The 23,256-nt window shown below is 45.9% G+C and overlaps 1 protein-coding gene across 2 annotated transcripts in view; it reads right to left on the minus strand.

Moving 5' to 3' along the window:
* Positions 1 to 3,157: 3,157 nt before the first annotated feature.
* VSIG10 (V-set and immunoglobulin domain containing 10) overlaps positions 3,158 to 23,256 on the minus strand; it is a 35,680-nt gene continuing 15,581 nt past the window's right edge. The window contains exons 3-9 of one of the 2 annotated variants that reach the window (XM_029230660.1): positions 19,610 to 19,912; positions 17,655 to 17,915; positions 10,950 to 11,243; positions 8,075 to 8,185; positions 7,745 to 7,757; positions 6,020 to 6,231; positions 3,158 to 5,116 (exon numbers count right to left, since the gene is read on the minus strand). In XM_029230660.1, coding sequence (XP_029086493.1) covers positions 5,061 to 5,116; positions 6,020 to 6,231; positions 7,745 to 7,757; positions 8,075 to 8,185; positions 10,950 to 11,243; positions 17,655 to 17,915; positions 19,610 to 19,912 — 1,250 coding nt within the window. In that variant the 3' untranslated portion in view covers positions 3,158 to 5,060. Of the gene's footprint in view, positions 5,117 to 6,019; positions 6,232 to 7,744; positions 7,761 to 8,074; positions 8,186 to 10,949; positions 11,244 to 17,654; positions 17,916 to 19,609; positions 19,913 to 23,256 lie in introns of both variants that reach the window. The other variant, XM_029230654.1, reaches the window with a different exon arrangement.

Raw genomic sequence — 23,256 nt, forward strand, 5'->3', positions numbered from 1 at the left:
GCGGGCAGGAGAAAAACCTGGGGTTTGGGGGAGCGGGGCCCGGGGAAAGTGGGGGGGCAGGTGAAAACACGGGGGTGGGGGAGCGGAGCTCAGAGGAGAACGGGGGGCTATGAGGACAGACTATAACCTGGGGCGGGGGGTGCTGAGGGAAAAACCGGGGTGGGAGGCAGGCAGGTGAACGCGGGGAGGGGTCGGGGAGCGGGGCCGAGGGGAAACGGGGGCCGGAGGGGGAAATGGGGGTGGGAGAACCAGGGGACAGATGGAGCGCCTCTGGTAGACCTGGGAGGAGCGGGGCTTAGGGGGAAAGGCGGGAATGGGGGGGATGGGAGGAACGAGTGGGGGGCCAGGTGATGATCGGGGATGGAGGGAGGAGGTGTGGGTTTAAAACGGGGTGAGGTGAAGCTGAGGGGAAAACGAGGAAGGGGGTACGGAAAGGCACCGGGGAGCTGAGGAGAAAACGGGGGGAGATGGGACAGGGGGAAAATCGGGGGTGGGGGCGGACCAGGGCGGAAGGGGGACCTGAAGACGCCGGCGGTCAGGAGAATGGGGGAGACGAAAAGCAAAGACTGAGGAGAGAACTGGGGGGATGGGGTCCCGGAACCCCGGCGGGAGAGAGGAAATGAGGCAGAGGAGTAAAATTGGCAACCTGAGGCGGCGGGGAGCTCACAGGTTAAATGGGAGCCGCGGTAGAGGAATGAAGGGGCTGAGTAGGAGTAAAAGTGTAGGATGAGAGAAAGGCGTCAGCCGCCGTGCTTAAAAAATGGGAACCAGAAAAAAAAAGCCCACCGGAAAATGGAGGGTGAAAACATGAAGGTGCCGCGATTAAAAGGGGCGGAGAGCAAGGGGCAGCCAGCCAGAGAAAAAGAGGGGTCAAAAGTGGTGGGAGGGTCCAGAAATGGACAAGCTGGGTGAACGTGGGTGTGACCCAGGAAGCCTGAGGGACAGCACGGAACAGAAGTGAAAACAGGCGGAGGTAAAATGAGGTGCTGGGAAAGCAGAGGCTTGGATTAAACACAAACGGGACATGAAAATGGAGGGACTGGGTTAAAAAGAACATGGGGGACTTCCCTGGTGGCACAGTGGTTAAGAATATGCCTGCCAGTGCAGGGAACATGGGTTTGAGCCCTGGTCCGGGAAGATCCCACATGCCGCGGAGCAGCTAAGCCCGTGCGCCACAACTACTGAGCCCGCGTGCTGCAACTACCGAAGCCCACGCACCTAGAGCCCATGCTCTGCAACAAGAGAAGCCACTGCAATGAGAAGCCCGCGCGCAGCAATGAAGACCAAACGCAGCCTAAATAAATAAATTTATTTTAAAAAAACAAACGTGAAACTGAGGTGAAGGTAGGAATCATGGGTTTGGTTAAAAAGGAAGTTGAAAATGGGACAGCTTTGATTAGAGCTTAGGAAGCTTGGAATGAAGTAAAGAAACGGGAGAGATGAATGACCCAAGAGAAAGGCCTAGAACAGGAACAGGGAGTGGAGTTGGGCCACCTCAAGTGGGAGGTGAGGTGACACATTCTGGTGACTACAATTAGCTGAACCCTGTGAGAAACTCCAAAACCACCAACTGCTACAAGGACCCGACAGCTGATATAAATTGTCTTTTCAGACAGCCCATCAGTCTACTGCTCCATGACAACTCCTACCCTAGACCTTTAATATTAGAAAGCATTCAATCTGACCAACGAATACCCTGGTGGTCCAGGGGTTAGGACCTCGCGCTTTCACTGCCAAGGGCACGGGTTCAATCCCTGGTCAGGGAACTAATATCCTGCAAGCCGCAGGGCATGGCAAACAAAACAAAAAACAATCTGACCAGGGACTTCCCTGGCGGCGCAGTGGTTAAGAATCTGCCTGCCAGTGCAGGGGACATGGGTTTGAGCCCTGGTCCAGAAAGATCCCGTGGAGCAACTAAGTTGCCGTGGAGCAACTAAGCCCATGAACCACAACTACTGAAGCCCGCGCACCTAGAGCCCGTGCTCTGCAACAAAAAGAAGCCATGGCAGTGAGAAGCCCGCGCACTGCAACAAAGAGTAGCCCCTGCTCACCACAACTAGAGGAAGCCCACGCACAGCAACGAAGACCCAACGCCACCAAAAATAAATAAATAAATAAAACAATCTGACCAAAAAGAGGCGTGTGTTTGAGGGTATGTAGCAAGAAAACAATGGAGAACAAATTTCTCGAGGAGTTTAGGAGAGATGAGAGGGTGGGTAGGATCTACAAGTCGTGGAAAAGAATAACACGGCAAGGAAGACAATATTGTTACCAATATTGGGAAAGCTAATTAAAAAAACAAAAATTGTGGGCAGCAAATCCACTTCCCCAAATCTTTCAGTTTATTAATCAGGTCTAAATGAAGATGACTAAAGCATTTATTTAAAAATAACTTTATTCCATTATCTTAAAAAAATCCATATTATAACCTCAGAATGAATTTCTCCCAACCTCGCCTCCACACCAATTATTAAAATGTAAATAATGCAGAGGGATCTGTTTCGTTCTTTTTGCAGCAGTTCCTGGCCAGGACCACGGTGAGAAATACCCGTTGGCACATGTTGCATCATAATAAACTTTACCCAGCAAGGATGATTTTCCAGGTTTCAGTGCCTGGGTTAGGGAAATTTTCCATCATGGGCTTTCCTGCTGCAATAATAGGGTTGGTGTGTGCTTGTGAGACTGGGAGCTGCTATCAAAGCCACAGGATTAAGACAGCCCCTTTCCCAATGTCCACCAGGTTTTGAGGAAAAGGAATGTCAGTTGCGATGGCCTGGAAGTATTTATCTTCCTGGTTCTGGTAAGTATATCTCTTCGTCTCCAGTTCACAATACATTCAGATAAGATTTTATTTTAAAGCACAATGTAACAAGTTGGACTTTGCCACAGAAAGTCTGTAACCCGCTGTCAACGTACTGGTGGAGTTGGGGATGGGTCATCTTAAAGAAAAGAAAAAAAGCCCTAATTCTTTAAAATCCTTAAAGCTTGAAGACCCTCCCAGTACCTCAGCTCTTAACTGACCCAGCAATATTATCTGTGCACACAGGGCTCAGATATAAGTGACAACAATCACAGCTCAGCTGGACAAGGGTTAATAATGTTTGGCACCAAGACCCTGAAGCTCCCATTTACTAGTGGAAAAATCCTGCCTCGAAGATTTCCCTATCATTTGGTGTGCACGCAGGAGAAGAGGAAGTCGCAGGAAGCATCTCAGTGATCTTGCAAATCATTCTCTGCATTCCCAGCTAGGGATTTTTTTTTTTTTTTCCTAATAGTTTCTTTGCTGTTTCTCTTTTTAAGTATGGTCGCCTCTGCAGGGTGGACTGTTGGATCCAGAGACCAGCTCAGCGTGCAGTGAGTTTAAACACAACCTGTCAAGTATCCGTTCTGAAATGACACTAACTTAGACTGGTTAGAGTGGTTAAGAATGTGAGGTTCCACGCAGCGAAAGACCCAGCCCAACAAGAGAACTGCAGGTCACAGCTATCCCTGACGGGTAGACATTGGAGCCAGCCTCTGACCTCCCCAGTGTTCTGAGCTGGGGACAGGGCTCACTTCTAGTGACTCCCTCAGTTTAGTTCCTTCATCCAAGAAAGTGGACCTGCTCCAGCCACACCTGCAAGGTAACCCTGCAGGTAACACACTTCTCATCTTAGGAGTCCCAAGTCCTGTTATTGGAGAGGGAAGTTCCCCTTTAAGTCGTGCCCATCAGAGCAGGATATGCAACATTGAAGGGTACAAATTCAAGTCAGATTTTCAAGTTTAGCACACATATTTTACACCCTTAGAAGGTCCCTGACATTTAAGAGATTAGGATGAAATTAGAAAGAAAAAAAATCTCTAAACTGTACAGGGAACAGCAGCAGCTTAAACTCATCATATGTTATTTTCATTCAAAACGTAGCATTATTGAGCAGCGTATCTTCCTTAAGAAGTAGGAAGGAAACAAGCTTTCCCATTCCCATTTCCAAGATCAAGAAACCGAGGCCAGACGACCTGATCTACTCTGTTACAAAACATTTCTCCTTGCCTTTTTCAAAGCCACAGGAGAAAGGAAGGATGGGAAAGTCTGAAAGTTAATAGTGCATCACCTAAGAGGCTTTTCTAAACATGAAGCTCTGGAAAATCCGAGATTCTAATGAAAGGCGCTTCCTCTTATCAGCCCCTACCTCTTTTGAAAAGAATTCTATCTCCAGGGAGGCAAAAATCCCCAGGAGAGCGCTGATGATGCCCTGGTCTGGAATATTCTACAGAGAATGGAAGGCCCAGGCAGCAGTTTGTAACTGAACAGTTGACATTTTTCTTCTTCCGCTAAGGAAGGCAAAGGAGAAGATAACTAACATCTACGGAGCACCTCCGAGGCACGCTCACACCCTGAAGTACCTTGGTCCCCACCATAACCCTGTAAGATAGGTGATTTCACCCATTTCACAGATGAAGAAATCGAGGCTCAGGACCTGCCCAAGCCCATGAAACAGGTAAGGAGCAGAGTCCAGATTCAAGACCAGGTGTTTCCGACTCAAAACCCGAACCAAAGTGCCTCCCTTGGATTAGGATCAGTAGCTGACCCCCCTCACCTTTTCCAGAGAGCTGATGTGTGCCTGGTTCCTCAGCTCACCTGGGCAGTGAAAAAGGAAGTGTCCTTATCACCCCACAGTATTCCCTTGTGTGCTGGGGCGAGCTGGTTACAGACCTTTAACAGTGACAAAGGGCGCCGAGGCCAAGTGCCTCCCCCATCTCAGCATCAGTCAACCTGGAGAAAGCCAGGGGCACAGCGACAGGGGCACCTCAGATACCAAATGCAGCTTTCCCCCCAACACTGCCCGTTCCAAAGCTTTTCAGCATTGTTGAGAAAACTTACAGTAAATCAAACCAATTTAGAAAAAAGAAGAAAAAGGGAAGGAAAGATGTGTGTGTGTTTTCCTTTTTTTTGCTGAGAGCCACAAACCGTTTTCAGCCCTCAGGCAGGGATGCAAGTCAAGTGAAGCACAATATAAAACTCATCTTCGAGGTAGCTTTCCAAGCTTTTGAGACAGGATAACAAAGGACAGTTGTCTTCCTCAAACTGGCCTGTCTTCTTCTTGAATGATGTCACTCTGCTGCTCACTGCTGTCATCTGTACAGGAGGGAAAAGTAGACCCAACTCTGAGTAATCTCAATAGGGGCGACTCTGTTTCTGTATCAGTTTTCTTTCCTTTTTTTTTTTGGCCACTCCATGTGGCATGTGGGATCTTAGTTCCCTGACCAGGGATTGAACCCATGCCCCCCTGCAGTGGTAGCGCAGAGCCCTAACCACTGGACCGCCAGGGAATTCCTCCCCCCTGCAATCAGTTTTCAATCACCTCTATTTCTAGACCTTTACTGATGACTTGGTGGAGGAGCAGGTGGGGCAGGGTGTGTATCCCCGCTTTTACCTGTTCTTTCCACTCAAAATCCTCTGACATGCTTGACATTGCCCACCCTCCACACTCTTGGTTTCTGCCATTCCCCTCGCCTGGCCCACCCCTCCTTTCTGCTTATTCAAACTTAGCTGTCCTGAAAGACATGCCTCATAGTCCACATCTTCCATGAAACATCTCCCAACCAGTGCACCCCTCAGGGCTCTCATCTTTCTCCTGAGGTTCTGTGATTTGTAAACGTACCATTCATCAGGCAAGGAATCAGATTCCTTCTTGCCAAAGCTCCTCTACTGCTGTCGCAGAGGGTTGGTTAAATCTTCCTTCTGTTTTCATTTCCCCCTCGTGTTTTAGTCTGTTTGCCCTAACTGGTCTCGTAAAGCCCTTTACCATCCGTCTTTCTTTTCTAGTGCCTGACAGTACCAATCTGTGCCTTTCCCAGAGCAGGCCCTTGATAAATATTTGTCCATTTAATTAGCGTGTAGGTAGTTGATAGGAGATTCTCAGATTCTAGATTAAACTTTAACTGTCTTTCCCAACCTTTAAAAGACAGACCCTTGGAGATTTCTTCCAGGGAAGCCCCCCACAACCTCGCAGAGAGCTTCTAAGGACAAAGAGCTTACCCTGCAGAGCCTGGAGTCCATTGGCCATCCGGTCCACATTCCCATTCACCAGTGCGGTCACTCTGTGGATGTGGCCGTACTTGGTTACTTCTTTTGGAGACTCGTCCCTCTCACTTGCTTCCTCCTCTTCCTCTTCTGCAGCATCTTCCTCCTCCTCCACCTCTTCCTCTTCTGAATCCACCAAAACCATGACATCACCCATGTCTTGCCTCCTAATTTCCAGAAGGGGAGAAATAATCAAGAAGATACCCTGTTTTCTCCAACTTCAGCCCTCGCTGAATAGGAAACACTTGGTTCTTTGCAGCCCCTTTGGTAACATGGAAAATTCTTCACGTATTCATCTTGGTTGAGTTGTGAGATGACAGTGCGACTGTAACCTCGCAGAGAGATGCTGCCGAAGATTTGTCTAGATAATTGTATCTTGTGCTGGGTGAGATTTAGCGCTCCACCTCTCCCCACCCTGCTGCTTCTCAGGCAGATGACCTCATTGTCCCAAGCACCCACCATTTCAGCTCCCCTCACAGCACGTACACAGACGCTCTGTTCCTTTCCTGAAATGCCCTTATTTCTCCTGCACTTACTGAAATTTCTCCACCTTGTCATTATTCAAGGCCCAAGTAAAATCCTCTGCCTCCCCCTTAAGCCTTGAACTATGACTGAATTTTGCGTCCACGGCCAGCGGTTTGGCACTGAATTGTTCTCTAGTTTGTTGCTAGTTCTGCCTGCCCAGCCAGACTGTACATTTCACGGGCCAGTCACAGTCCTAGGAGCATCACATTCTCATTTAATCCTTACAGCCCGCATCTGAGAAACAGATGAGGAGACAAAGGCTCAGAGAGGGTCAGGGATTTTCCAGGAGCCACGGGCTTGAAGGGCAGAGCTGCCATGTGAACCCAGGTCCATTCATTCCAAAGCCTTTTCCCATTATGCCAAGCTGCTCCCTTCTGTGAAAAATAAGCCTGAGGAATGACAGATTCATTCCAGAATGACCCTCAAAAACAGGGCTGTAAAGGTAACACTTTCCGTTGAAAGACGGTCCCAGAACAATAAAATCCCCTCATTATGAACGATGGTCCCAGAACAATAATACCCCATAGTTATAAATGGATAAGAGGAGCAAAGAGAAGAGTTCTTTGCTCCCACCCAGAATCTCCTTAGGAGGCTAATACATAAGTTCCATTTAGTTGCTTTGCCCCTACTGAGGTTTCCTTTTGGGAGGGGCTTCTGGGCATGCTCAGACTAGTCTTCCAAAACATGCTGTGAGACTATGACTTCTTCTTCCTTTTAGAAAAGGAAAACTAAATAAAACAAATGCGTGAATGACTGGGCTCAACATGTACATGCTGTCTTTATGCCTCAGTGACAGTCCAGCAATGTGCCTGGCCCTGAGGTCTGACGTTGTAAAAAGAGCACAGACTTTGGAATCGGGTCAGGCCCAGGTCTGACTGCAGGCACGGCAGCTCACTCCCTGGATGAGCTTGCAGAAGCTGCTTTTTGCTTCCCTGAGCCTCCCTCAACTTGTCTGGGACACGGAGACAAGAGCAGCACCCTGAAGAATTTATGACGGGGTTGTAATAATGCCTGAGGAAGCACCAGCCCCGTGTCTGGCCTGTGGTAGGTCCCCGGTGGCGGTGGTCATTATTGTTCTTATGAAACATTATAAACAAAACGTCAGTGAAGACATCATGGAAATAGATTTTTGATTTGAGTCTAGGGAACACTCACCTGAAAGTGCTTCCTACTGAAAGGAGAAAGGAAAAAACATTAATATCCAATAATATCCACTTCGGCCTCACAGAAATTTCTAATCAATCTAACATTTACAAAAGAATGGACAATGAGAAAACTGACCCAACACGAGAGATGACAGGGTGTTCAGGCATGGTTCTTAGGTGCTTCATTATTGCACATCTGCACCTAATTTGGAAACCTCTCGAATGGAGCTTCAGGTGGGAGCATAACAGGGGCCACCTTCCCCCACCCACACCCTCTCAAGAAGCCTGAGAGAGAAGCAAAGGAACCCAGGAAGCCCTTACCGTTCCGGGAAGCCCTTACCTTTCCAGCAGAACACAGGGCTGTAGTACAACAGAAGCCCAGAGATAATGGCCAGTCCCAGCAGAAGGAGGCTCACGATGGTGCCCACAATTCCCCCGATGTTTACAGGTTCTGCAAAGACAAATCATACCCTTGACTCCGCCACGTGATACAAACAGCTAGGAGGGCAATACCTCCCCTCCTCTGCCTGGATCCTACTCTTATCTCGGTTTCATGACCTTGGGCAAGGCATATGACCTCGCTGCAGAGCAAGATAAAGATCTCATTTTCCTACTTCAGTTTGTGGGAATCAAACAAAGCCTGTGATGCAAAAGAATACTGGAGGGGGGCGTGGTGGTGGGATGAACTGGGAGATTGGGATGACATATATACACTCATATGTATAAAATAGATAACTAATAAGAATTAGTTATATAAAACTAATTTTATATAAAAATATAATTTTATATAAAAATATAAAATTCAAAAAAATAAATAAAAAGTAAAAACAGAAAAAAAAAAAAGAAGAACATTGAAAAGTTAAAATCTCTGTGTCTCTACCCATCAAGACTGCTGTTAAGGTCATAGTAATTAAGAGTGTGAGTTATTGGTGCCACAATGAAGTGATCAATAGAACACAATAGGGAGGGTCTTCCCTGGCAGTCCAGCGGCTAAGACTCTTAGGACTTCCCTGGTGGCGCAGTGGTTAAGAATCCGCCTGCCAATGCAGGGGACATGGGTTCGATCCCTGGTCGGGGAAGAGCCCATATGCCACAACTAAGCCCATGAGCCACAACTACTGACCCTGCGCTCTAGAGCCTGCAAGTCACAACTACTGAAGCCTCCGCGCCTCGAGCCCGTGCTCCACAAGAGAAGCCACCGCAGTGAGAAGCCTGCTCGCCATGACTAGAGAAAAGCCCGTGCGCAGCAACGAAGACCCAATGCAGCCAAAAATAAAAAATAAATAAATAAATGAATTTATTAAAAAGAAAGGCTCAGTGCTTCCACTGCTAGGAGCGCGGGTTTGATCCTTGGTCAGGGAAACTAAGATCCCGCATGCTGCTTGGGACGGCCAAAAATATATATTTAAAAAAAGAGAACAGAATAGGGAATCCAAGAACAAGTCCACACACAGAAGGAAACTTGATATAGGACAGACTAGTGAGTAGAAGAGGAACTCTTCAGGATGTGGTGCTAGACCAAATAGTTATCCAAAATGGGGGGTGGAGGAAACTTGATGTCTACCTCACATCATTCACAAAAATCAATTCTAGATGGACTAAAGAGTTAACTATGAAAGGCAAGTGTTAAAACTTTAAGAAAATATGGAAGAATACTTTCATGACCATAGGATAGATAAGGATTTCTTAAGACACAAAAATTGCTAATGATATAAGAACAGATTCATAAAGTCAACAACATTAAAGTAAGAATGTCTGCAAATCGAAGGATACCATAAAGAAAACAAGAAAGACAACTGAAAGGAGATATTTGTAGCATGTAAAACTAACAATTAGCATATGGAATTTCTAAAGAACTCCTATATATCTATAGGAAAGGGGAAAACGTCAAAAGACACAATTATGTATTTCGCAGATGAAACATAAAGAGCAAATAAACATATGAAATAATGCTCAGCCTTAGCAATCAGAGACATTCAAATTAGAACCACAGTGAGATTTCATTTTACACCTACTTGATGGGCAAAAATCACAAAGTCTGTGGGTGAAAATGGGGAACGACTGCTGTTGCAAATGGAAATTGGTATAACCACTCTGGAAAGTAATTTGATGTTATCGCATAGATAAAAATGCACATAACCTAACCTTCATTTCTACTCCTTGTACAAATATTCTAGGGAAATATTTGCCTGGGGACCTGGGTATATGTACACAAGGGGCTGGTAAAAGGTTTCCATAGCAACACGGTTTGTTCATCGCAACAAAAAAATCAGAAGCAGCACAAACATCCATCAGCAGGAAAATCAATAACTTAGTTGTGGAGTAGTGATACAACGGAAAATTATACAGCAGTACAGAGGCACAAAGTATAATTATACACATCAGCATGAATAAATTCTGGAAACAAAATGTGGGATAAAAAAGGCAAATTACAAAAGACTACACTTGTATGGTAACAACCATTTTTCAAAACTCTAAAACAAACAATATATTATGTAGAAATGTGTACGTATGCAGCATATTTTTTCTTAAATAAAACATGAAACTCAGGATAGTGGTCACCTTTTTCAGAAGGCCCAGGATAAGCCTGGAAACAGGCCTACAGGTAGGGTTGCCAGATAAAATACTGTGTGCTCACTTAAATTTGGATTTCAGATAAACAATGAATAGTTTTTTTAGAATAAGTATGTCCCAAGCAATACTGGGGACGTACATTAAAAAAAAACTATTATTTGTTTTTCTGAAATACAAATTTAAGTGAGCATCCTGTTTTCTTAGCTGGCCACACTAGCCACGCTCTCTGCAGGTAATTCCAGCAGTGTTGGCACTGTTCTGTATCTTAAGTGGGATGTTATTTTGCTATTATGCTATTTTGCTTAACTGGGTGTTCATTTTGCTATTATGTTTCTCAGCTTACATTTTATATATATATATAAATTATATCTATTTTATACATGTATTTTATTTTAATATATATATTTTTTCCTTTAGGATGTAACAGATATTAAATAACTTTTTTATCCCTATGCAAATGTTAGAGATTTAGGACTGGACAATAATTTTCCCATCCACCTTGTCAAGCCACAGGGAAGCAGACAGGCCTTCTCCCAGATGACAGTGACCCACATGTAGGAAGGCACCAAGCTGTCCCCATGATGATGCCAGGTCCTCTGAAGCTCTCGGCCCTCCTCCTCCTCCGGGGCCACTTCACTCACCTTTCACGCTCAACCAGATGTCCACCTCCCTCACCCCCACGGGGTTCTCAGCCCGGCAGACATAGTAGCCCTCGTCCAGGTCCTGGGAGCAGTTGCGGATGGTGAGGGTGGAGCTCTGGCCACTCTGGGTGATGAGGTGGTGGCTGCTGGGCTGGATGACGACCTCCGGCTGGGTGAGGTTGCTCAGCCACAGGATCTTGGCTGGGGGGTAGGCTCCAGACACTTCGCAGGTGAGCGTCACACTGCCTCCCACGAAACAAGTCTTCATGGGCTCAGAGAGAAGGGAGGGGCTCCCTGACCATCAGAAGAAGGTAAAGAAAGACAAACGTTGAAGGAGATTCAATCGGTGGTCTGAGAATTTCAAGAATATTACTTCTTCCAAACAAAGCAACTCCAGAAACTTCAGTACTGCACCTGGTCTCATATAATAATAAAAGCTAATATCTGCTGAACACTCAATGGGCTAGGCACCATTCTACTTATTAACCCAATTAATTAATAATTCTCACAACAATCTTGTTATCCCCATTTTGCAGATGGGGAAACTGTGGCACAGAGAAAGTTAAGTAACTTCCTCAAAGTCACATGACTAAATAAGTGAGCAGCTAGGATTTACGGGGAACAAATGTCCTGGTTTGCGCAAGGCTGAGGGGGTTCCCAGGACCTGGGGGCTTTCAGTGCTAAAACTGGTGAAGTCCCGGGCAAACCAAGATGAGTTGGTCACTCTATGTAAGAATGGAACCCAAGGAGTCACGCTTTTGTGGTCCACATCTCCTTACTTCTTATGCTGTAAGCTTCTATGTATAATAACCATACTGATGAGATAAGATATGGGCACACAGCCTGACAAGGGTGTTCCAGGGGACAGAAGGCAGCTGTATTAGTTTCCTGTTGCTGCTGTAACAAATTGCACAAACTTAGCAGTTAAAACAACACAAATTTATCCTTTTATAGTTCTGGAGGTCAGAAGTCCGAAATAATCTTGCAGAACTAAAATCAAGGTGTTGGCAGAGCTGGTCCCTTTTGGAGGCTCTAGGTGAGAATCCATTTCCTTGTTTTCTCAGCTTCTAGAAAGGAGCCACCTGCATTCCTTGGCTTGTAGTCCCTTCCTTGAATTACTCCTACCTCTTGCATCTGTCATCACTTCTCACTACTGCATGTGACCCTCCTGCCTCCCTCTTATAAGGACCCTTGGGATCACACTGGGCCCACCCAGATAACCCAGGACACTCTCCCCATCTCAAAATTCTTAATCACAGATGCAAAGTCCCTCTACCATGTAAGGTAACATTATCACAGGTTCTGGGGATTAGGATGTGGACATCTTTTGGGGGCCATTCTTCTGTCTAGCACAGGTCTGTCCGAGAAAACTCAGAATGTGGCATCCCTGTGGCCTTGGGGTCTGATTTAAGTGGGACACAGGGAGCTATGAGGTCTACTATGGCGATCTACTTGTATCCTTTGCAAGAGAAGCCTTTTCCCAAAATGCACACCCTCTTGGGAAGGGTAGCAAATTCATCTTGGGAGGATTTATGAAATCCATATTTTCAGCAGCTGAGGGATACAGAGCAGCATGTTGGGTTCCTGCCCTGGAGAGTGAAACTACACGCTTCCCCTTGGCCGTTGTTCCAAGAGAGAAACTAGGGTTTCACTGCTGGCATCTGCGGAAGGGGGAAGGGGCAAGGGGGTGGGGGTGGAACAACCCAGAAGCCTCTCTCTCTAGGTCAGGTTAACAGAAGAGAATACCCCAAACCTGGTTTTGCTCAGAAAACTCACCTGCGGACACTCCTTCTTGGATCAACTGTCAGATTCCCCCCATGTTGCTAAATCACTCCTTCCCCGCTTCATGGTTAACCAGAATTTCCTTTAGGGTCACAAAGCCAGCAGCAGTGACAAGCCTCATCAGTATGGCTGTATTTGGGGGTCCCAAACCAAAGTTTGATAAATGGCCCCCTCCTCCTTTATTAAAAGCAAAACAAACAATTCCCCCAGTGCACCTCCCCTGAACCCCAAACAAACATCATGTACTTTTGCCAGACACAGCACTCACCCCTCAGACAGCTGTGTCACCATCCAGCTAGTGTGGCACCTATAAATTCAACGAGTTTCACTTAAAGGTATACTGCGTCAGGGGTGGGGCAGGTGCTGCTGGGCCCTCACAGATCTGCAAGAGGCCAACCACATGCTGGGGCGGGGCTCTGTAACAGTAACACCGCAGCTTATCATAGGCTGAGTTGGCGTCTTCAGTTTAGAGGCTACACACCATATAAAGAGAGATCTGGGGAGTTCCCTGGCCATCCAGTGGTTAGGACTTGGTGCTTTCACTGCCGGGTGGCCCAGGTTCAATCCCTGGTTGGGAAACTAAGATCCCACAAACTGCGTGGCACAGCTGAAGGAAAGAAAGAAAGAGAGAGAGAGGGAAGGAGGGAGGGAGGGAGAGAGAGAGAGAGAAAGAAGGAAGGAAGGGGAGGGAGGGAGGGAGGAAGAAAGAGAAAGAAAGGAAGGAAGGAAGGAAAAGAAATGAAAGAAGGAAAAAAAGGTAGATAGATAGATAGATCGATCTGGGCAGCAGAATTCCCCAAAAGCATCACTTTTCATCAGCTTGGGGGCTACACTGCCCTGGATCCCTGAGGTGGACGTTAGCATTACACTTCAGGGTTGTACTAGTCCTTTCAAGTGGAATGATCCAGACACCCCTCGCCTGCAAGGGCCTTGCTACTCAAGGTGTGGTCTTATGACCAGCAGCACCAGCACTTCCTGGAGGCAATTAGAAACGCAGATATTGGGTCCAACCCAGACCAGGAGAGTCAGAACCTGCATTTTAACCGGCCCCCCCAGGTGACTTGTATGCACATCCAGGTTCGAGTGCCCAAGAGGGAGGTGGGGAGAACTGGACGGCATCAGAGTCCGAGAAGGGTCCAGGCTCTGTGCTTGCTTCCTGTGCTCCTGGAATTGGGAAAACTTCTGGTCAGCTCCCTTCTCCAGACACATTTCTTAACCCTGAGCACATATTTAGATTCAAATTATTGGTCAAGTCTCAGGGGTCACAGGAATAAAGACTTAGGCAAGATCTGCAAATAAAATGGAAGGGTAAGGGCGAAATAACACAACCCCACTAGCTGCCTCTGCTAATTTCACCCTCTCTCAGCATCGGTCCATCATTTATTCACTTCCTGGGACTTACTGTCCATAACACACTTCAGACGTCCTCATTATGTACCACTCTGAGTGTGTATACTGCTTTCTATTTGCAGTCTGGGCAAGTCGGCTGCCTCTGTTTCACCATCGGTAAAATGGAGCATCCTCCCCAAATTCATGTCCACCTAGAACCCCAGAACGTGATCTTATTTGGAAATGGAGTCTTTGCAGATGTAACTAGTTAAGGTAAGGATCTCAAGATGAAATCATCCTGGATTGAGGGTGGGCCCTAACTCCAAGGACTGGTATCTTATAAGAAGAAGAGAGGCCACAGGGAGACATACACACAGAGGGGAAGGTCACGTGAAAATGGATGCAGAGACCAAAGTGATGCAGCCACAAGCCAAGGAACACATAGAGCCATGAGGAGCTGGAAGAGGCCAGGAAGGATTCTCCCATGAAGACTCTGATGGGAGCACGGCCCTGCCGACACCTTGATTTCAAACTTCTAGCCTCCAGAACTGAGAGAGAATAAACGGCTGTTGTTTTAAGCCACCAAGTTCGTGATACTTTGTTACAGCAGCTCCAGGAAACTAATTCTGAGGGATAATACGAGCTCTCAGCTCACAGGGTGATTGAGGACTGAACGAGATACTGTGTGCAAAACACTTGGCACCTGCACTCTATCTGCACTCAGTAAATGTTAATGTCACCATCGCAGTTGACCCTTGAACAACATGGGGGTTGGGGGACCAACCTGCGAGAAATCTAAAAATCCACGTCCTGCTCTCTCTGCCTCAGAAGCAAAGGAATTGATAAATGACTCGCCCAAGGACAGGAAGCTGAAACAGTTTGGATAGAATCAGGACTCAAACCCTAGTTCTTTTGCTTCTATATCCTATGATCTCTAATCAGACACAAACTTTTCCCCACAGTGAGTTAATTTAAAGACCTGTTAAGTGAAAATACAGATACAACATTTATTGAAAAAAATTCACATGTACGCGGAACCACGCAATTCAAACCTGCGGTGTTCAAGGGTCAGTTGTATTTGTGATATTGTCATTTCCTGCTCCACATTGGCCAGACTTCTCTCTCCAAGTAAAGTTTAAGTCCTTTAAAGGCAAAGACTCTGTATTCCTCCACAGTACCTGGAACCATGCTGAGCACCTAAATCCTACCCAAAAAGATTTGCTAGATCATGTGTGGAAGGTCACCAGGAAAGCAGTCAGCACTACCTGGATAAAAGCAAGGGCGCTGGCGTCAGACCAGCCTGGCTATGTTTTGGCTCCGTCACTTATGAGCCAACTGATCTTGGGTAAATTAGTTCACACATGTTATCATCTGTAATTTGCAGGCTACTGTGAGGATTACAAGGAGTAAGTTAATAAGAAAGAGTCAAAGACCTTCTGAGTGCAGAAACCTAAAAGAACAGGACTGAGAGGGGACTTCCCTGGTGGTCCAGTGGTTAAGACTCCGCACTCCCAATGCAGGGGGCCAGGGTTCGATCCCTGGTCAAGCAACTATCAATAGATCCTGCATGCTACAACTAAGACCCTGTGCAGCCAAATAAATAAATAAATGAATATTTATTAAAAAAAAAAAAAAGGGCTTCCCTGGTGGCGCAGTGGTTGGGAGTCCGCCTGCTGAGGCAGGGGACACCGGTTCGTGCCCCGGTCTGGGAAGATCCCACATGCCGCGGAGCGGCTGGGCCCGTGAGCCATGGCCGCTGAGCCTGCGTGTCCGGAGCCTGCGCTCCACAACGGGAGAGGCCGCAACAGTGAGAGGCCTGCGGACCGCAAAAAAAAAAAAAAAAAAAAAAAAAAAGAACAGGACTGACAGAGGTGAAATTTTCAAAATCAGAAACTGCTCATCACTAGCAGAAATGTGGTTTAGGAGCCAAATATGCCAGAAAAATATCTATAACGTGCATGACAGTTCTATGAAATTAACTGACTCTTATGGAATAATAAGAAAAGATGAACAAGCCAATAGAAAAATGGACAAAATATGAGCAGATAATTCACAGACAATATATAGGAAGTCAGTGCGCATATGAAAATTATCAACTCCACCAGTGATCAAAGAAAACCAAATGAAAACAATATGCCATATCCCAACTAGCAAACAGGAAAAAACTAAAAAATTAATAACACTCGATGTCGGTGGAGATACTGGGAAATGAGAGAGTGACTGCTAGGGTTTCTTTTGGGGGTGATGGAAATATTCTGGATTAGAATGGTGATGGTAGTATAACATTGTGAACATACTAAAAAAAACAATGAATTATAAACTCTAAAATAGTGAATTTTAGGGAATTCCCTGGCGGTCCAGTGGTTAGGACTCTGAGCTTTCACTGCCGAGGGCGCAGGTTCGATCCCTGGTCGGGGAACTAAGATCCCACAGGCTGCAGGGTGCGGCCAAAAAATAAAAAAAATAGTGACGTTTATATTATGTGACTTAAATCTCATTTTTAAAAAATGGTCCCCAAACCAATTGGGTCGGATTTGGCCCATGAGGCATAGTTTACCAAGCCCTGTCCTAGGGCAGAAAGAGAGTCTTGGTCCCTTCTGTTGCCCAAGGCCAGGTATGGTACCTGACACAGAGGGGACAGCCGGAAGCAGTGTGCTGAATGAGTCAGTGAGAAGGGTGAACCATCTGAATGCCACTTGCCTGGGAAAACAGGCAGCTGCTGACACAGCAGGGCTCACTTCTCAGCACGTCAGCTCTCCACAGCTGCACCTCTGAGGACTACCCTCATAAACTGTGAGGACAACCTCACCAGGGCCAACACAACCCAACACGCTCTGGCCCTGGCTTACTCACTGTACTGGTTTCCTGAGGCTGCTGTAACAAAGTACCACAAACGGGGTGGCTTAAAACAACAGATATTTATTCTCACAGCTCGGAAAGTCTGAAGTTCTAAATCAAGATGCCAGCACCTTGCCCTCTATGAATTCCTGGCCCACAGAAATTGTGAGATAATGACTGTTGTTTGAAGCCATTAAGTTCTGGGGTAATTTGTTCCATAACAGGAGATAACTAGTAAATGAACCTTGTCTGTCTTGTTCACTGCTCCATCTTCGGTACTTAGAAACCGCAAGGGAAAACCAGCTTGGACTACAACCAAGAAGTTTCATTAAGCATCTTTAAAGTTTGAAAGGAACGGATGAAGAGGGCATTTGGGGTTAGCAGATGCAAACTAGTATATATAGAATGGGTAAACAACAAGGTCCTACTGTATAGCACAGGGGACTATACTCAATATCCTGTGATAAACCAGAATGAAAAAGAATGTAAAAAAGAATGTGTGTATACATATATTTGTGTGTGTGTGTGTGTGTGTGTGTGTAACTGAATCACTCTGCTGCAGAAATTAAAACAATATTGTAAATCCAATATACTTCAATTAAAAAAAAAAAAGCAAAAGGAAGGAAGAAATGGAAGGAATTCAGTTCACTCCAACACCCTGGGATTTCTCTCCCAGACCTTCTTTCAAAGGGTTGTCCCAGAAAAGAGGAAGGTGAGTGGACCCCAGAACCCCAGGACAAGGCAAAGCAGACTTACTGATCTGTACCACACAGCTGGCTCCCAACTCCGGCCCCACTATGTGGCTCCCGACACACTTGAACTTCTTGCCGTCCAACAGCTGGGGCTGGTTCAGCATCTCAACCCCCAGCTTTGACATCCCCATAACCACACCTCCTGGCTCTTCTGTCCACAGGAGGTCTGGGTCTGGGTATCCTCCGGCCCAGCGACAGCTGAGCTGCAGCGTGAACAATCCTGGCGGCAGCTCTGCCCAGCACTGAGGGGCTGACGGAGGGGGCGCTGCAAAACACCAGAGGACGTGGCCTTAATCACAGACTAAGATGAGCCACTGGGCTGACCCTATGGGTTACAGAACCAGGGTATCAGAGAAACGTCAACCCCAGTTAGTGTACTTTGAGATAGCTCCTAGCATAAATTAGTGCCTGACACAAGTTGGGTTTCCTCGGCTGGGTGTTAAATCTTGGAAGAGATTTGCATTTCTCACTAGCCACGTGTGGCTATTTAAATTTTCATTTATTTAATTACAAATTTATTTCCTCCACCAGACTACTCACATTTCCTAGTCATCACACATGGTAGCTATTAGGCCATACAGAAGAGAACATTTCCATCATCACAGAAAGTTCTACTGGGCGCTGCTGGTCCCTAGAGGGAGTTGCAGGAAGAGGGAGATTTATCCATCCCCAAACCTCAACACACACCTTTTTTTTGCTATGTGCAAGTACCACTTAAAAGAATATATAAAAATTTAACAAATTACAAACCTGTTGTAACCTATGTGTTCATAATTATATATAAAATAATATATATTATATATGTATGTAGATAGTATATATATTATGTATGTCATATACCTTTATATATTTTATATAATACATATAAATAGAAATTTGGATCTTAATTTGTAGATGTGTGGCATGTAAAAGAAAAATTATTGGAAATATACCAAAATGATGGTTAGAGTACAAGTGATTATTTTCTTCTTTCTTCTCATCTGTTTCCTACAACAAGCACATATGACTTTATATACGATAAATGTCATTTATGATAGACAGCATTGAGACTTACAAAGGCTCTGAATAACGTATAAAGTAAGTGTGTCATTGCCCTCCCTGCTAATTGTCGTTCTCATGCTCCCTTTGGTTAGCATGGATTAGGAGTGCACCCTGTGTTTATTTCTACAGTGGTTTTCCTCCACTAAATGTGTGCATAGGTGCATTGGGTTGTTGTTTCTTCACCTGAAAAATAAAGATTCATGAACTATTGGTTCTTAACAGCGCTAGAGGGCCTGTGTTCATGGAGAGCGTGACAGCAGATGAATGGATAAACAAATTGTGGTAGAACCATACAATAGATACTCTTAGGCCAAGAAATGAAAGCAAGTACTGACACAAGCTACAACAAGATGAACCTTGAAAACATGATGCTAAGGGAAAGATGCCAGTCCCCAAAGGTCATATAGGGTATGATTCCATTTATATGATATGTCCAGAATAGGCAAATCCATAGAGATAGAACATAGACTGGTGGTTGCCAGGGGCTGGGGGAAGAGGGTATGGGAGTGACTGCTTCACGGATATGGGGTTTCCAATTTGGGGTGATGAAAATGTTTTGGAACTAGATAAACGTGATGGTTGCACAACACTGTGGATAGACTCAATGCCACTGAACTGTACATCTTAAAATGGTTAATGTTATGTTATATACTTTCACCTCAATTAAAAAAAAACTTTAGACCTGGCATTAATTCCCCTCTATGACTCACAGGGACTCTCCTGTACTCCTAGTTAGCAGTGAGCTTCCAGAAGAGGCAACACTCTCTTTGACACGTGTACGTGTGTGTCGAGGGAGCTGCAGAAGCATGTTAGAACCTGTGCATCAGGTAAGTCTTTGTATACAAAGGGGAGGCACGAACACACAGTTCACGAAGGGTCAAGGTGAAGGAGTGGGGGAGGGGAGCACTTCTTACGCACAGTAGACCAGGAGCTCGGTGGTCACCTTTCGATGTCTCCCGCCGAGCATGTTGGTGGCCAAACAGCTGTAGTTCCCTTGGAGGTTCTGTGACATCAGTAACAGCGTGAAGCAGCTGGCCGTCAGGTTGTTTCCGAAGGGCTCGGTGCTAGAATCCGGGGCCCGGAACCACCACTCCACCATGGGCGGAGGCCAGGAGCTGCTGCTGCAGCAGAAATCCACCCGGGAGCCCTTGGCCGCATACAGCGTGCCGTTGGGGAGCCTGCCGGTGCTGGAGATGTTGACCGCAACGTGATAGGGGCCTCCTGGGAACGACAGAGCGGGTGGGGAAGGCGTAAGAGTTAACTGGAGCCCCTTACCAGCTCTAAGAGACACAGAGATAATCAGGAAGCAGCCAGTGAGGATGACAATATCAACCACTTATTGTGTGACAAACACTGCCAAGTGCCCTTAGCCATGCCTTAATTTACTCCTGAGCAATTCCGTGAGATTTACTGAGGGGATCAATCCTTACAGAAGACGGAAAATGCAAATCGCCCCTTTTCAAAAACACAGATGAGTGGAAAGGATATCTGTGCCTTAAAGAGTTAATATAGCAGGACTTCCCTGGTGGTCCAGTGGTTAGGATTCTGCACTCTCACTGCCAAGGGTCTGGGTTCAATCCCTGGTTGGGGAACTAAGATCCCACAAAAGAAAAAAAAAAGAGTTAACGTAGCAGGCCTGAGTGCTTTCCTTAGAAAGGCCTGCCTGCACGGTTGGCCTGGGCTGGCAACTAGGAGCTTGGATTTCAGGGCGGTTCCCACCGTTCCCAGAACTGGTAAGAGTGGGGCTCACCGGGCCTAAACTGTTTGTACAAACAGTGTGGCTTATGCTGAACACCTGCTTTCCTTCTGAGAGTCTGGAATTTTGGTATGTGCTAGGCAGAGGATGCCTATGTGACAAGCCCCAGTAAAAACCTAGGGCGCTGGAGTCTCTAACGAGCATCCCTGGTAGATATTCCACACGTGTTGCCACAACTTGTTGCTGGAGGAATTAAGCGTGTCCCATGTGACTGCACTGGGAGAAGACTCTTGGGAGCATGGTCCTCATTGTCCTGTGAGTTCTCCTAGAGAATCAGTGAAGCTGGGGGTGGTCTTGGGGACCCCTGGCACAATTTCACACTGAAAGACAAGAAACATTGGTTCCAGCCCCAATTTTTAACTCCACTTACTAGCTGTGTGACTTTGGGCAAAGTATTTAACTTCTCTTAAGCCTCCATTTCCTCATCTGTAAAATGGGGGTGATGCTAGAACCCACTTTATGGAGTTGTCATGACAATTAAATGAATTAGTATCATACAGCACTCAGAACAGTGCCAGAAAGGCCGTCCCACGATTGGTACCCAGTGCATCTAAGATCCTCTTTGATCCTATATATACTAAAGTCCTGTAGTGTGTTGCCTCCACCAGAGACTTCCTCTTAAGAAGAGTCCAGAAAGGGCAATGCTTGGCCAAAGGGATAAATCTATGACTGAAGAATTCTGGACAAAAATATGCCCAGGGGATAAATTATTAGGGGGAGGAAAGGCTTTGCCAGATCCCCTCAAAGTACAGAAGCTACTTCCACCTATTCTGGGGCCATTGTATAACGACAGAAATTGTGGGTTTCTGAGGAAAATACTCTTGACAATATGCTTGTCTAGTCAGGGCTGGCTCCTAAAAGTTGCAATGATTTGCTGGAATCATGTCACCTCCCACAGAGCGTCTGGGGAAAAAATTATACTGTAGTTTGGGAGGTGCTCAAATATCCCATTGCCCGTTGCTGACTAGTTGGGTAGGTATGTGGACCAGCAGGTCCAGTAGGTATGTGGACCAGCAGGTCCTAGGGAGTGCCCACAGCTGGCGAGCACCCAGCCAAGCACAGGGTACCTCTGTGGTATTGGCAGCCACACCTGGGCCAGCAAAGGTACTGTGTTAGATTGGACCACGTGGGTCTTCCAAATTGTGGTCTGGAGGGCCACAGAGGCCTGTCATGAACAGTGAGACCCCCAGAAACTGGCTGGGATGGGGCTTTTTTTTTTTTTTTTTGGACTGTGCCACGTGACTTGCAAGATTTTAGTTCCCCAACCAGGTATCAAACCCTCGTCCTTGGCAGTGAAAGCACCGAGTCCTGACCACTGGACCGCCAAGGAATTCCCTGGGAGGGGCTTTTGACCAACACAATGCTGAGCAAAACATGGGTTTGGATAAAGGGAATGGATGAGAACGCTGTAGGCGGAAGGGTTAAAAAAAAAAAATCAAATGAGAGAACCTGAAGAGCCTTCTGAATTAAGTGTTCAAAGGTTACAGCTTTTTTATAAACCTTTGGGTTGAGTCTGCTTTCTTAATTAAAGCTGACACCATCTTCTTAAATCCCTGGGGTTCTTCCCTTACTCTGACTAAAAAGAAGGCGGTACCCATTTCCATCCCTCCCACCTCTCTCTCCACCCGCTGATATTCCTAAACAGAAACCACCAGCCCTTTTTGCTTGCAGGGTGATGGTAGCAATCACTCGGAGAGACAGACAGATAGGAGAGGAAACAAAGATAAAACAGCAAATAAATAAAAATACAGCGTGTTTACAAAGGTTCAGCATCTTATGGAGGCCTTGGTCATGTCAGTTTCTTGGATGGATGCCTTACCTAGTGGTTATGAACTTGGACTCTGCATTCAGACAGACCTGGGTGTAAATTCTACTGCCACTTTTAGACAGACAACCTTGAGCAAGTGTCCATCTCTCCTATTCTCACCCTCCTGTCCTTCCTATGAAATGAAAAGAACAGGAGTAGCTTCTATCACCAGGTTATTGAAGGATCCAATGAGAGAATATAAGCAGAACACTTAGCCTGGTGTTTGACATGTGGTCAATGTTCTATGAATGTTATCTGACATTATTAACAGTAGTATACTTGTAGATTGATTCTAGAACATGCATCGGCAAACAACGGCCCGCTGTCTGCTTTTGTACAGCCTACAAGCTAAGACTGTATGTACAGATGAACATCCACAATCGATTTGATGAGAGAGAACACTAACTTTGAACCCCAACTAAGTGAAATGTTATCCCTCCCCCGCCCAAAGAATCCCTTTCTTCTCATTAGTAAGCCTGCACTACCAAAAAAATGTACTAGGTTATGGGAATTCCCTGGCAGTCCACTGGTTAGGACTCGGCGCTTTCACTGCAGTGGCCTGGGTTCAATCCCTAGTTGGGGAACTAAGATCCTGCAAGCCTCGTGGTGCGTCCAAAAAAAAAAAAAAGTACTCAGTTATTATTATATTTTGAATTTTGTCAACAAAAAAAATGTGGAAATTTGTTTTCTCTCTTGTTATATAAGTACTTATATGATATCCTCGTTTTTACCTGTTGACTCAGAAACACTAGAATATTTACCATCTGGCCTCTACAGAAAAAGTTTGATTCCTGTTCTACAACAATCCACTACTGCTGCTGCCTTCCTGTTCTCTGTAGTCATTCTTGACATCAGAACTCACTTCTTTCCTTCCCCACCATAACTATAGGTTGGCCAGTCAAGTGTCTCAAAGAGTTAATTTACATCTCAGGGACCCACAAAATAGGAGATTCCCATCTTCGTATCTTGGGTTCTTTGACAAGACGAAAAGTTATTTTCCTA

Source organism: Monodon monoceros, unplaced genomic scaffold (genome assembly GCF_005190385.1).
Source record: "Monodon monoceros isolate NGI ecotype Baffin Bay Population unplaced genomic scaffold, NGI_Narwhal_1 Super_Scaffold_1, whole genome shotgun sequence".
NCBI lineage: Eukaryota > Metazoa > Chordata > Mammalia > Artiodactyla > Monodontidae > Monodon > Monodon monoceros.